General features: G+C 41.4%; 2 protein-coding genes across 2 annotated transcripts in view; one reads left to right on the top strand and one right to left on the bottom strand.

Moving 5' to 3' along the window:
- macrod1 (mono-ADP ribosylhydrolase 1) overlaps window positions 1-16,048 on the bottom strand; it is a 1,391,372-nt gene that overhangs the window by 1,333,073 nt on the left and 42,251 nt on the right. The gene's annotated exons all lie outside the window — the stretch shown is intronic.
- Window positions 13,430-15,859, top strand: LOC130119311 (leucine-rich repeat transmembrane protein FLRT1-like). The gene has a single exon (XM_056287771.1). It carries the CDS (start codon window positions 13,430-13,432, stop codon window positions 15,623-15,625), a length of 2,196 nt encoding a protein of 731 aa, XP_056143746.1. The 3' UTR covers window positions 15,626-15,859.

The raw sequence follows: 16,048 nt of genomic DNA, 5'->3' as shown, positions 1-16,048 counted from the left end.
CCTGTAGTCCCCGAAACAACATTGTCATGTAGTCCCCAACAGAACACTGTCCTGTAGTCCCCGAAACAACACTGGCCTGTAGCTCCCGAAACAACACTGTCTTGTAGTCCCCAACACAACACTGTCCTGTAGCTCCCGAAACAACACTGTCATGTAGTCCCCAACAGAACACTGTCCTGTAGCTCCCGAAACAACACTGTCCTGTAGTCCCCAACACAACACTGTCCTGTAGTCCCCAACACAACACTGTCCTGTAGTCCCCAACAGAACACTGTCCTGTAGTCCCCAACACAAAACTGTCCTGTAGCTCCCGAAACAACACTGTCCTGTAGTCCCCAACAGAACACTGTCCTGTAGCTCCCAAAACAACACTGTCCTGTAGTCCCCAAAACAATACTTACCTGTAGTCCCCAAAACAACACTGTCCTCTAGTCCCCGAAACAACACTGTCATGTAGTCCCCAAAACAACATCGTCATGTAGTCCCCAAAACAACACTGTCCTGTAGTCCCCAAAACAACACTGTCCTGTAGTCCCCAAAACAACACTGTCCTGTAGTCCCCGAAACAACATTGTCATGTAGTCCCCAAAACAACACTGTCCTGTAGTCCCCAAAACAACACTGTCCTGTAGTCCCCAAAACAACTTTGTCATGTAGTCCCCAAAACAACACTGTCCTGTAGTCCCCAACAGAACACTGTCCTGTAGTCCCCGAAACAACACTGTCCTGTAGCTCCCGAAACAACACTGTCTTGTAGTCCCCAACACAAAACTGTCCTGTAGCTCCCGAAACAACACTGCCCTGTAGTCCCCAACAGAACACTGTGCTGTAGCTCCCGAAACAACACTGTCCTGTAGTCCCCAACAGAACACTGTCCTGTAGTCCCCAACACAGCACTGTCCTGTAGCTCCCAAAACAACACTGTCCTGTAGTCCCCAAAACAATACTTACCTGTAGTCCCCAAAACAACACTGTCCTCTAGTCCCCGAAACAACACTGTCATGTAGTCCCCAAAACAACATTGTCATGTAGTCCCCAAAACAACACTGTCCTGTAGTCCCCAAAACAACACTGTCCTGTAGTCCCCGAAAGTTGTTTTTATCTATGTTTTATGTCTGAACATTGCTGAAATGTTTGGAGAAAAATGAATGGCACAAAGAGAGGACAGACGGAGAGGGTAGGCAGTGATGAGAACAGCTGAAGCTAAGAGGAAGAAAAAGAGAAGGGATGGGGGGAGGGGTCCAGGTCCAAATGGAAAAAGAGGAGAAGGTCTGGGCAGGACTGATCCAGTCTCACTGTGTAGGAACATCACGCAGGAACGAAAAGAGGAGAGAGGAGAGGAATCGATAAAAGGGAATTAGCAAGAACCTTTTGGGTGGAGGTCAGAAGAGGTGGAAAGGGTCAAAAGTGGTTGGGGGTCAGAACAGGTGGGGGATGTCGGAAGCGGTGGGGGGGGGCCAAGACACTTTAGTAAACAACCCTGAGAGAGGATATAGTGAAAGACAGTAAGCGGGCAGGAGAGAGATGGCGTTAAAACGATAAAAGACAGACAGACAGACACAGAGAGAGAGGGAGAGCGGGAGGAGGGAGACAGAAAAAGAGAGAGGGGGCGGGAGACAGAGGGAGGAGGGAGAGAGACAGAGCGAGGGAGAGGGGAGGAGGGAGATAGAGACAGAGCGAGGGAGAGGGGAGGAGGGAGAGAGAGAGGGAGGAGGGAGAGAGAGAGGGGACAGGATGACAGTTGGACAGAGCACAGAGTGAGGGACAGAAAGCAGACAGAAAATCTCAGGATCATTAAGAGGGTGACACACACACACACGCACGCACACGCGCACACACACACACGCACACACACGTGCACCAGAGGAAGGTGTGTGTGAGGGAGCAGCGGAGCAGCGGAGCAGATGCTCGTTGAAATTCATTGAGGCTCAGTTCCCATCTTGTATAAGCGTTGTGTGTTTGCTTGTTTCTCTCTCTCTCTCTCTCTTTCTCTCCCCCCCCCTTTTTTTTTTCAAATGCCAGCAATGCTTGGAAACCGTCTGCTTTGAGCTAAAGATAAGCCCAACATTGAGAAAGAAACCAATGTCTAGGTCCATCACACACACACACACACACTCTAAAACAATCTCTTCAGGGGCGTCCGGGTAGCTTGGCGGTCTATTCCGTTGCCTAGCAACACGGGGATCGCCGGTTCGAATCCCCGTGTTACCTCCAGCTTGGACGGGCGTCCCTACAGACACAATTGGCCGTGTCTGCGGGTGGGAGGCCGGATGTGGGTATGTGTCCTGGTCGTTGCACTAGCGCCTCCTCTGGTCGGTCGGGGCGCCTGTTCGGGGGGGGGGGGGACTGGGGGGAATAGCGTGCTCCTCCCACGTGCTACATCCCCCTGGTGAAACTCCTCACTGTCAGGTGAAAAGAGGCGGCTGGTGACTCCACATGTACGGGAGGGGGCATGTGGTAGTCTGCAGCCCTCCCCCCGGATAGGGGGGGGGGCAGCGACCGGGAGGGCTCGGAAGAGTTGGGTAATTGGCCGGGTACAAATGGGGAGGAAAAACTCTCTTCATCCATTCTTCTTTTGGCGGGACACAGCTTATACTGACTGGAGCATTCACTCTCAGGGATGCATTTCCCCCTCCCCCTCCCCCTCCCCTCCCCCCCTCCTCCCCCCCTCCAACTGACTGTCAACTGTCCATCAGTGTGCTTCCCTGTCTCCCTTCAGCCTTCATCCTCCTACGCCTCTCTTCCATTGTTGCCATCTCTTGTCCGCTTTGCATGGATTTTGATTGCAGCCAGGGGGCAATTTTGCATCTTGTATGGCGTTCACACACACACATACACACACAAACACACACACACACACACACACACACACTCAAACACACACACACACACACACACACTCACACACACACACACACACACACACACACACACACACACACACACACACACACACACACACACACACACACACACACACACACACGAGAACAATTTGCCTTCAGAGGATTTGTTTATCAAATGTGCTGTCAAATCACGTCAGGCTGCAGTTTCAGGCCGCAGGCAACCAAACTGAAAAGATTCCAGCAAGAATACTATACTATAATACTATGATCCTATGATACTATGATCCTATAATACTATGATCCTATAATACTATGATACTATAATACTATGATCCTATAATACTATGATACTATGATCCTATGATACTATGATACTATGATCCTTTAATACTATGATACTATGATACTATGATCCTATAATACTATGATCCTATAATACTATGATACTATAATACTATGATACTATGATCCTACAATACTATGATACTTTAATGATATGATCCTATAACACTATAATACTATGATACTATAATAATATAATACTATGATCCTATAACACTATAATACTATGATACTATAATACTATAATACTATGAAACTGTAATACTATGATACTATAATACTATAATACTATGATCCTATGATACTATGATACTATAATAATATAATACTATGATATTATGATACTATGATATTATAATACTATGATACTATGATACTATGATACTGTGATACTATGATATTATAATACTATGATACAGTAATACTATGATACTACAATACTACGATATTATAATACTATGATACCGTAATACTATGATATTATAATACTATGATACTGTAATACTATGCTATTATAATACTATGATACTGTAATAATATGATACTATAATACTATGATATTATAATACTATGATACTGTAATACCATGATATTGTAATACTATAATACTATAATACTATGATACTATGATACTATAATAATATGATCCTATGATACTGTGATACTATGATACTATAATACTATGATCCTATGATACTATAATACTATAATACTATGATGCTATGATACTGTAATACTATGATATTATAATACTATGATACCGTAATACTATGATATTATAATACTATGATACTATAATACTATAATACTATGATGCTATGATACTGTAATACTATGATATTATAATACTATGATAGTAAAATAATATGATACTGTAATACTATGATATTGTAATACTATGATACTATAATACTACGATATTATAATACTATGATACTTTAATACTATGATATTATAATACTATGATACTGTAATAGTATGATATTATAATACTATGATACTGTAATAATATTATACTGTAATACTATGCTATTATAATACTATGAAACTGTAATACTATGATACTATGACACTATAATACTATAATACTATGATACTGTAATACTATGATACTATGACACTATGATACTGTAATGCTATAGTACTATGGTACTGTAATACTATGATACTATGATACTATGATACTGTAATACTATGATATTATAATACTATGATATTCTAATACTATGATATTATAATACTATGATACTATAATACTATGATATTATAATACTATGATACTGTAATACTATGATATTGTGATACTATGATACTATAATGCTATGATATAATACTATGATACTATAATACTATGATAGTAAAATAATATGATACTGTAATACTATGATATTGTAATACTATGATCCTATAATACTATGATACTATAATACTATGATACTATGATCCTACAATACTATGATACTTTAATGATATGATCCTATAACACTATAATACTATGATACTATAATAATATAATACTATGATCCTATAACACTATAATACTATGATACTATAATACTATAATACTATGAAACTGTAATACTATGATACTATAATACTATAATACTATGATCCTATGATACTATGATACTATAATAATATAATACTATGATATTATGATACTATGATATTATAATACTATGATACTATGATACTATGATACTGTGATACTATGATATTATAATACTATGATACAGTAATACTATGATACTACAATACTACGATATTATAATACTATGATACCGTAATACTATGATATTATAATACTATGATACTGTAATACTATGCTATTATAATACTATGATACTGTAATAATATGATACTATAATACTATGATATTATAATACTATGATACTGTAATACCATGATATTGTAATACTATAATACTATAATACTATGATACTATGATACTATAATAATATGATCCTATGATACTGTGATACTATGATACTATAATACTATGATCCTATGATACTATAATACTATAATACTATGATGCTATGATACTGTAATACTATGATATTATAATACTATGATACCGTAATACTATGATATTATAATACTATGATACTATAATACTATAATACTATGATGCTATGATACTGTAATACTATGATATTATAATACTATGATAGTAAAATAATATGATACTGTAATACTATGATATTGTAATACTATGATACTATAATACTACGATATTATAATACTATGATACTTTAATACTATGATATTATAATACTATGATACTGTAATAGTATGATATTATAATACTATGATACTGTAATAATATTATACTGTAATACTATGCTATTATAATACTATGAAACTGTAATACTATGATACTATGACACTATAATACTATAATACTATGATACTGTAATACTATGATACTATGACACTATGATACTGTAATGCTATAGTACTATGGTACTGTAATACTATGATACTATGATACTATGATACTGTAATACTATGATATTATAATACTATGATATTCTAATACTATGATATTATAATACTATGATACTATAATACTATGATATTATAATACTATGATACTGTAATACTATGATATTGTGATACTATGATACTATAATGCTATGATATAATACTATGATACTATAATACTATGATAGTAAAATAATATGATACTGTAATACTATGATATTGTAATACTATGATACTATAATACTACGATATTATAATACTATGATACTTTAATACTATGATATTATAATACTATGATACTGTAATACTATGATATTATAATACTATGATACTGTAATAATATTATACTGTAATACTATGCTATTATAATACTATGATACTGTAATACTATGATACTATAATACTATGATATTATAATGCTATGATACTGTAATACTATGATACTATGACACTATGATACTGTAATGCTATAGTACTATGGTACTGTAATACTATGATACTATGATACTATGATACTGTAATACTATGATACTACAATACTATGATATTATAATACTATGATACTGTAATACTATGATATTATAAAACTATGATATTATAATACTATGATACTGTAATACTATAATACTGTAATAATATGATACTGTAATAATATGATACTATGATACTGTAATACTATAGTACTTAGATACTGTAATACTGTGATACTATGATACTGTAATACTATGATATTATAATACTATGATACTGTAATTCTATGATATTGTAATACTATGATATTATAATACTATGATACTATGACACTATGATACTGTAATGCTATAGTACTATGGTACTGTAATACTATGATACTATGATACTATGATACTGTAATACTATGATGTTATAATACTATGATATTCTAATACTATGATATTATAATACTATGATACTATAATACTATGATATTATAATACTATGATACTGTAATACTATGATATTGTGATACTATGATACTATAATGCTATGATATAATACTATGATCCTATAATACTATGATCCTATAATACTATGATACTATAATACTATGATCCTATAATACTATGATACTATGATCCTATGATACTATGATACTATGATCCTTTAATACTATGATACTATGATACTATGATCCTATAATACTATGATCCTATAATACTATGATACTATGATCCTACAATACTATGATACTTTAATGATATGATCCTATAACACTATAATACTATGATACTATAATAATATAATACTATGATCCTATAACACTATAATACTATGATACTATAATACTATAATACTATGAAACTGTAATACTATGATACTATAATACTATAATACTATGATATTATGATACTATGATATTATAATACTATGATACTATGATACTATGATACTGTGATACTATGATATTATAATACTATGATACTGTAATACTATGATACTATGACACTATGATACTGTAATGCTATAGTACTATGGTACTGTAATACTATGATACTATGATACTATGATACTGTAATACTATGATATTATAATACTATGATATTCTAATACTATGATATTATAATACTATGATACTATAATACTATGATATTATAATACTATGATACTGTAATACTATGATATTGTGATACTATGATACTATAATGCTATGATATAATACTATGATACTATAATACTATGATAGTAAAATAATATGATACTGTAATACTATGATATTGTAATACTATGATACTATAATACTACGATATTATAATACTATGATACTTTAATACTATGATATTATAATACTATGATACTGTAATACTATGATATTATAATACTATGATACTGTAATACTATGATATTGTGATACTATGATACTATAATGCTATGATATAATACTATGATACTATAATACTATGATAGTAAAATAATATGATACTGTAATACTATGATATTGTAATACTATGATACTATAATACTACGATATTATAATACTATGATACTTTAATACTATGATATTATAATACTATGATACTGTAATACTATGATATTATAATACTATGATACTGTAATAATATTATACTGTAATACTATGCTATTATAATACTATGATACTGTAATACTATGATACTATAATACTATGATATTATAATGCTATGATACTGTAATACTATGATACTACAATACTATGATATTATAATACTATGATACTGTAATACTATGATATTATAAAACTATGATATTATAATACTATGATACTGTAATACTATAATACTGTAATAATATGATACTGTAATAATATGATACTATGATACTGTAATACTATAGTACTTAGATACTGTAATAATGTGATACTATGATACTGTAATACTATGATATTATAATACTATGATACTGTAATTCTATGATATTGTAATACTATGATATTATAATACTATGATACTATAATACTATGATATTATAATGATATGATACTGTAATACTATGATACTACAATACTATGATATTATAATACTATGATACTGTAATACTATGATATTATAAAACTATGATATTATAATACTATGATACTGTAATACTATAATACTGTAATAATATGATACTGTAATAATATGATACTATGATACTGTAATACTATAGTACTTAGATACTGTAATACTGTGATACTATGATACTGTAATACCATGATATTATAATACTATGATACTGTAATTCTATGATATTGTAATACTATGATATTATAATACTATGATACTATAATACTATGATATTATAATACTATGATACTGTAATACCATGATATTGTAATACTATAATACTATAATACTATGATACTATGATACTATAATAATATGATCCTATGATACTGTGATACTATGATACTATAATACTATGATCCTATGATACTATAATACTATAATACTATGATGCTATGATACTGTAATACTATGATATTATAATACTATGATACCGTAATACTATGATATTATAATACTATGAATCTATAATACTATGATATTATAATACTATGATGCTGTAATACTATGATACTATAATACTACGATATTATAATACTATGATAATGTAATACTATGATATTATAATACTATGATACTATAATACTAAGATATTATAATACTATGATACTGTAATACTATGATATTATAATACTATGATACTGTAATACTATGATATTATAATACTATGATACTGTAATACTATGATATTATAATACTATGATACTGTAATACTATGATATTATAATACTATAATACTATGAAACTGTAATACTATGATACTATGATACTATAATACTATAATACTATGATACTGTAATACGATGATAATATGACACTATGATACTGTAATGCTATAGTACTATGGTACTGTAATACTATGATACTATGATACTATGATACTGTAATACTATGATATTATAATACTATGATATTCTAATACTATGATATTATAATACTATGATACTATAATACTATGATATTATAATACTATGATACTGTAATACTATGATATTGTGATACTATGATACTATAATGCTATGATATAATACTATGATACTATAATACTATGATAGTAAAATAATATGATACTGTAATACTATGATATTGTAATACTATGATACTATAATACTACGATATTATAATACTATGATAGTATAATACTATGATACTATAACACTATGATATTATAATACTATGATACTGTAATACTATTATATTATAATACTATGATATTATAATACTATGATACTGTAATACTATGACACTATAATACTATGATATTATAATACTATGATACTGTAATACTATGATTTTAAAATACTATGATATTATAATACAATCTTCACAACTTTCCACACTCTGTATTATTCATGCCTATAAACAGTGTTGTGGATGGATGGAGATCACCGTTTATCTGAGCTGTAGTTGTGTTTTTGGTGTGTTATTAATGTGTTATTGACGTGTTACTGACGTGTTACTGATGTGTTATCGATGTGTTATTGGCGTGTTATTGATGTGTTATTATTGTGTTATTGACGTGTTTTTAATGTGTTATTGATGTGTTATTAATGTGTTATTGACGTGTTATTGGCGTGAGTGTCAGGGGTTTGCTGGAAGGCGGGTGTTGCCTCATCGAGCGAGCACCATATCAGCGTTTCAGAAAACCGCCTCCCTGTAAAACATCCTGCTGAAGTCCTCCTGGGGATGCGGAGCAACAGAGAGCTCCGCTGAATCATTTAGAGGAATTTCAGGAACAATACGTGAGACAGAATACATGTATTATACATGTCAGCTGCACCGAGACCGCCTGCACGGGAATCATGTGTCTGAGTGTTTGCTTGTGTGTGTGTGTGGGGGGGTGTGGGGGTGTATGGGGGTGTGTGGGGGTGTGTGTATGGGGGTGTATGGGGGTGTGTGGGTGTATGGGGGTGTGTGTGGGTGTGGGTGTATGGGGGTGTGTGGGGGTTTGTGGGTGGGGGTGTATGGGGGGGTGTGGGGTTTGTGGGTGGGGGTGTATGGGGGGTGTATGGGGGGGTGTGGGTGTGTGTGGGGGTGTGTGTGTGGGTGTGGGTGTATGGGGGTGTGTGGGTGTGGGTGTGAGTGTGTGTGTGTGGGTGTGTGGGTGTGTGGGTGTATGGGGGTGTGTGGGTGTGTGTGTGGGGGTGTATGGGGGTGTGTGTGTATGGGGGTGTGTGGGTGTGTGGGGGTGTGTGGGGGTTTGTGGGTGGGGGTGTATGGGGGGTGTGGGGGTTTGTGGGTGGGGGTCTATGGGGGGTGTATGGGGGGTGTGGGTGTGTGTGGGTGTGTGTGTGTGTGTGTGGGTGTATGGGGGTGTGTGGGTGTGGGTGTGTGTGTGTGGGTGTGTGGGTGTATGGGGGTGTGTGGGTGTGTGTGTGGGGGTGTATGGGGGTGTGTGTGGGTGTGGGTGTATGGGGGTGTGTGGGTGTATGGGGGTGTGTGTGGGTGTGTGGGTGTATGGAGGTGTGTGTGGGGGTGTGTGGGGGTGTGTGGGGGTTTGTGGGTGTAGGTGTGTGGGTGTATGGGGGTGTGTGGGGGTGTGTGGGTGTATGGGGGTGTGTGGGAGTTTGTGGGTGTAGGTGTGGGGGTGTATGGGGGTGTTGGTGTGGGTGTATGGGGGTGTGTGGGGGTTTGTGGGTGGGGGTGTATGGGGGGGTGTGGGGGTTTGTGGGGGAGGGGGTGTATGGGGGTGTATGGGGGGTGTGGGTGTGTGTGGGTGTGTGTGTGTGGGTGTGGGTGTATGGGGGTGTATGGGTGTATGGGGGTGGGTGTGGGTGTATGGGGGTGTGTGGGTGTGTGTGGGTGTATGGGGGTGTGTGGGTGTGTGTGTGTGTGGGGGTGTGTGGGTGTATGGAGGTGTGTGTGGGGGTGTGTGGGGGTTTGTGGGTGGGGGTGTATGGGGGGTGTGGGGGTTTGTGGGTGGGGGTGTATGGGGGGTGTATGGGGGGGTGTGGGTGTGTGTGGGGGTGTGTGTGGGGGTGTGTGTGGGTGTATGGGGGTGTGTGGGTGTGTGTGTGTGTGTGTGGGTGTGTGGGTGTATGGGGGTGTGTGGGTGTGTGTGTGGGGGTGTATGGGGGTGTGTGTGGGTGTGGGTGTATGGGGGTGTTCGGGTGTATGGGGGTGTGTGTGGGTGTGTGGGTGTATGGAGGTGTGTGTGGGGGTGTGTGGGGGTTTGTGGGTGTAGGTGTGTGGGTGTATGGGGGTGTGTGGGGGTGTGTGGGTGTATGGGGGGTGTGTGGGTTTGTGGGTGTAGGTGTGGGGGTGTATGGGGGGTGTTGGTGTGGGTGTATGGGGGTGTGTGGGGGTGTGGGTGGGGGTGTGGGGGGGGTGTGGGGGGGGTGTGGGGTGGGGGGTGGGGGTGTGGGGGGTGTGGGGGGTGTGGGGTGTGTGGGGGGGTGTGGGGGGTGGGGGGTGTGGGGGTGTGGGGGGTGGGGTGTGGGGGTGTGGGGGTGTGGGGGTGTGGGGGGTGTGGGGGGTGTGGGGTGGGTGGTGTGTGGGGGTGTGTGGGGTGGGGTGTGTGTGGGGGGTGTGTGGGGGTGGGGGGGGGGTGTGTGGGGGTGTGGGTGGGGGTGGGGTGTGGGGGGGTGTTGGGGGGGTGTGGGGGGGGTGTGGGGGGTGTGGGGGGTGGGTGTGTGGGGGGGTGTGGGTGTGGGGGTGTGTGGGGGTGTGTGGGGGGTGTGTGGGTGGGGTGTGTGGGTGTTGGGGGTGTGTGGGTGTGTGGGGTGGGGGGTGTTGGGGGGGGTGTGGGGTGGGGTGTGGGGTGTTGGGGGTGGTGGGTGTGGGTGTGGGGTGTGTGGGGGTGTGTGGGGGTGGGTGGGTGTGTGGGGGGGTGTGGGGGGTGTGGGGGGTTTGTGGGTGTAGGTGTGTGGGTGTGGGGGGGTGTGGGGGTGTGTGGGTGTATGGGGGTGTGTGGGGTGTGTGGGTGTGGGTGTGGGGGTGTTGGGGGGGTGTTGGTGTGGGTGTATGGGGGTGTGTGGGGTGGGGGTGTATGGGGGGTGTGGGGGTTTGCGGGGGGGGGGTGTATGGGGGGTGTATGGGGGGTGTGTGGGTGTGTGTGGGGGTGTGTGTGTGGGTGTATGGGGGTGTGTGGGTGTATGGGGGCAGGTGTGGGTGTATGGGGGTGTGTGGGTGTGTGTGGGTGTATGGGGGTGTGTGTGTGGGTGTGTGTGTGGGGGGGTGTGTGGGTGTGGGTGTAGGTGTGGGGGTGTATGGGGGGTGTTGGTGGGGGTGTGTGGGTGTGGGTGTGGGTGTAGGTGTGGGGGTGTATGGGGGGTGTGTGGGTGTATGGGGGTGTGTGGGCGTGTGTGTGGGGGTGTGTGGGTGTGTATGGGTGTGGGTGTGGGTGTAGGTGTGGGGCTGCATGGGGGGGTGTTGGTGTGGGTGTGTGGGGGTGTGCGTGTTGTTCTGTTCAGAAGCTGACTGCTGTTGTGTAGGACAGTACAAGGGCACATTGGTGAAAACTGCTGGTTGTGTGTTAGCGGGCTCTGACTTGTCCAAGAGGCGGGCTGATGGCCTGCGAGGGTTACGGCAGGGCGGTCAGAACAAGTTGGATTATTCCGTCGTCTTGAAGGCTGTCTACAACAATGCCAGCAATTAATCTGATTTCCCTCTCTCTGCTCTCTCCCCTCCGTTTTGGCTTGATGTCACTCGCTCCGTTTCAGTTAATCTCCCCCAAAAATCCCCCTTCCTTCATTTTCTCCCCATGCAACTGTCACTGTCCAATTCTCTCCTCCTCTGCCCCCTCTCCTTTCTCGCGGATTCTTGGAAGCTCACTCGCCCACTCAGTCCACCCACTCTCCCTGTAACTAACCCATTTTTCTTCTGCTCGGTCGATCTGACCCATATAACACCGGACAGCCCTCTATAAAGTACATCTGACTGTCTAATCCCCAAACCTCCAACGCTCTCAGACGGAATATCGCTTCAAAAACAGCACTTACAGAATCCAGTGCTTTGCTTCAATAGCTTTGCAGAAATACGTCTCCAAGTCCTGCGTAACCATTTCTCACTTCAATGCTCACACCGCTTGCCTTTCGTTTTGCCTTTTAATTTGATGAGTCACTCCTCTTCCACTTTTCACAAATAATGAGCTGTACATTTGTCTCGTTTTTACTGACCCCCCCCTCTTTCCCCATTTCTCCCCCCCCCCCTCTCTCTCTCTCTCTCTCTCTCTCTCTCTCTCTCTCTCTCTCTCTCCTGTAGAAACTGTAGAACACAATGGCAGCTGAGAGTCTTGCTGAGCTCCGGGACTGGCTTTTTCTCCTCCTTCTGTGCCTCACTTTATTGGCTGAAGTGCTGGAGCTGGCCGCAGCAGCCATTGCCATGGAGACTGGTGATGGGGAAGAGGGTGGCATGTGCCCACTGGTGTGTCGCTGTGATGAGGGGTTTGTCTACTGCAATGACCGCGGCCTTGGCATGATTCCCCCACTACCGTTGACGGCTGCAATCCTCTACTTGCAGAGCAACCGGCTAACTAATGCTGGGCTGCCTCCATTGCTGGAAAAGAGCAGTTCCATACGGGTGGTTTACCTGTACGCTAACCAGTTAGATGAATTCCCTATACATCTTCCGCCTTCGTTACGAGAGCTCCACTTACAGGACAATAATATACGAACGTTACCACGCTCCTCCCTGGCCAAGATACCACTGCTTGAGCGTTTACACCTGGATGACAACTCCATATCAACAGTTAGCATCCAGGAGCGAGCGTTTTCTGGGACTCCAAAGCTGCGCCTGTTGTTTCTTTCTCGAAACCACCTCTCTAGCATCCCCGCCGGTCTGCCAGCATCGTTGGAGGAGCTGAGACTAGATGATAACCGGATCAGCACCATCCCCACCCATGCCTTCAGAGGGCTTTCCTCCCTCCGCCGTCTGGTCCTGGATGGGAACCTGCTGGCCAACACACGCATCGCAGATGACACCTTCTCTCGACTGTCCAACTTGACCGAGCTGTCATTGGTGCGTAATGCCCTGCAGGCTCCCCCTGTTAACCTGCCTTCAGCCCACCTTATACGGCTCCATTTACAGGACAACGGAATGACCCACATTCCAAGAGGGGCATTGGATGGGATGCGTCGCCTGCAGAGGCTGGACCTGTCAGGTAACAACCTGACTACCCTTCCCCGAGGTCTTCTGAAGGATACAGAGAATTTGGAGTTGTTGCTGCTCCGGGGGAATCCCTGGTATTGTGGCTGCAACCTACGCTGGCTCCATGCCTGGCTACATGGCCGGGGGGCAGCAGTTACCATCAGGGGACTGGCCTGCCAGGGGCCTGAAGCTGTACGTGGACAGGCCCTTAAAGACTTGACTGAGCTGTTGGAGCAGTGTGAGGGTCCCCCTGCGGGGCCTAGTATTGGGGTAGGGGTGATCCAGGGAGAAATAAATGGAGGAGGCGGAGACAGTGGTGGAGGGAGCCAAGTAGTAGCTCCTGCATCCCATGGCAGCACAACCACTACCCTCTTGGCACCCACCCAAGGCTCTCTTTTCACCATGCGGGCCAAGCAGCCGGGCCTGGTGATGCCTCTGTCTCCTGGGGAAAGAGGTCAAGTATCTGGGGAGGCGCTGGAACTGACTGTAAAGCCTCTTTCTTCAAACAGCATTTTAGTGACCTGGCTGTGCCCACACCCCGCGCCGTCCTTCCGTCTGTCATGGCTCAGGCTAGGCAGCAGTGCAACCCTTGGTTCCATCACAGAGACCCTTGTCCCTGGAGAGAGGCAGCAGTATGTCCTCACCCAGCTCACCCCACACTCCCACTACCTCATCTGTCTGCTGCCGTTACGACAGGACCCTTCCATCGGGGGTTCCAGTGGAAGCTCATCTAGGGCTGGTGGTATGGACACAGACAATAAACAGTCAGCCCCAGCCTGTGCTCAGATTGAGACTGGAGAGGCTCCAGTCAGTGGAGGGGGTGAGGGGTCAGAAAAGGATGGACAAGATTCAGAGATAACAGTCCTGCCATTAGCTGGGATCATAGGCGGAGCCACAGCATTGGTAAGTCTGTTGCTAATCTTTGGTATCTTCTGCTGGTATGGACAGAGGGCAGGGTACATGTCCGGAGACTCTGGCTTATATGGCAGAGGGCGTGGAGGGAAAAGTTACGACGACTACGTGGAGTCGGGCACCAAGAAGGACACTTCCATCTTAGAAATCAGGGCTCCTCCTGTGGGCTTTCAAATGACAGCCATGGCCCATCAATCCCTCCAGCCCAAGCTGGAGGATGTTACCTACATCCACACCATTTTCCCTTCTTCCTCCTCTTCCTCCCATGCAAATGGGACCTACCGGAGCACCCACGGGGTCGGCAGCCACAACGGCACCATCCTAAGCCAAACTGGCCATCACCATCTTGGTTATGGTACCAACCGTGGATACCGAGAGGGCGGCATCCCTGACATCGACTACTTCTACACGTGATCACACAAGGACACACTCCCTAGGCCACAGTTGCTTGGTGCAGTTATTACGGATAACACCCACCAGGCCTGTTGCCATTTTGTCCTTGGTTTCCAAAGTACCCTTTGTGCCTCTGCTCGTTCAATTCTGATTGGTTTGATATGTAGAAAAGACTAATTTTAGCTGTGGTGATGGACATTGATAGTAAGTGACAGAAGCATCATTCGATCCGAACAACTGGATAATCTCACTATCCAGCAGTCTTGTGTTTCAATGCTACTTATGGTTATAAATGGTTATGTTTTCTCTTTTGGATATCTTAATGTCTTTCGAACCTCTCATTCTTTCCCGCTCACAGCAATAAGCAGTAACTTATTTGAGGTTGATATACTAAGTTTAGTGGATTTAACGGGAGACATATTTATATTATGAGGAAAAGGAACT

This window comes from Lampris incognitus, chromosome 1, assembly GCF_029633865.1.
Source record: "Lampris incognitus isolate fLamInc1 chromosome 1, fLamInc1.hap2, whole genome shotgun sequence".
NCBI lineage: Eukaryota > Metazoa > Chordata > Actinopteri > Lampriformes > Lampridae > Lampris > Lampris incognitus.
Note: the sequence above shows the minus strand (reverse complement) of the source record. Positions and strands in the feature narration are given on the sequence as shown.

What these genes read in the sequence shown, in the direction of transcription:
- LOC130119311 (XM_056287771.1), top strand. Translation starts at nt 13,430, where the DNA reads ATGGCAGCTGAGAGTCTTGCTGAGCTCCGGGACTGGCTTTTTCTCCTC.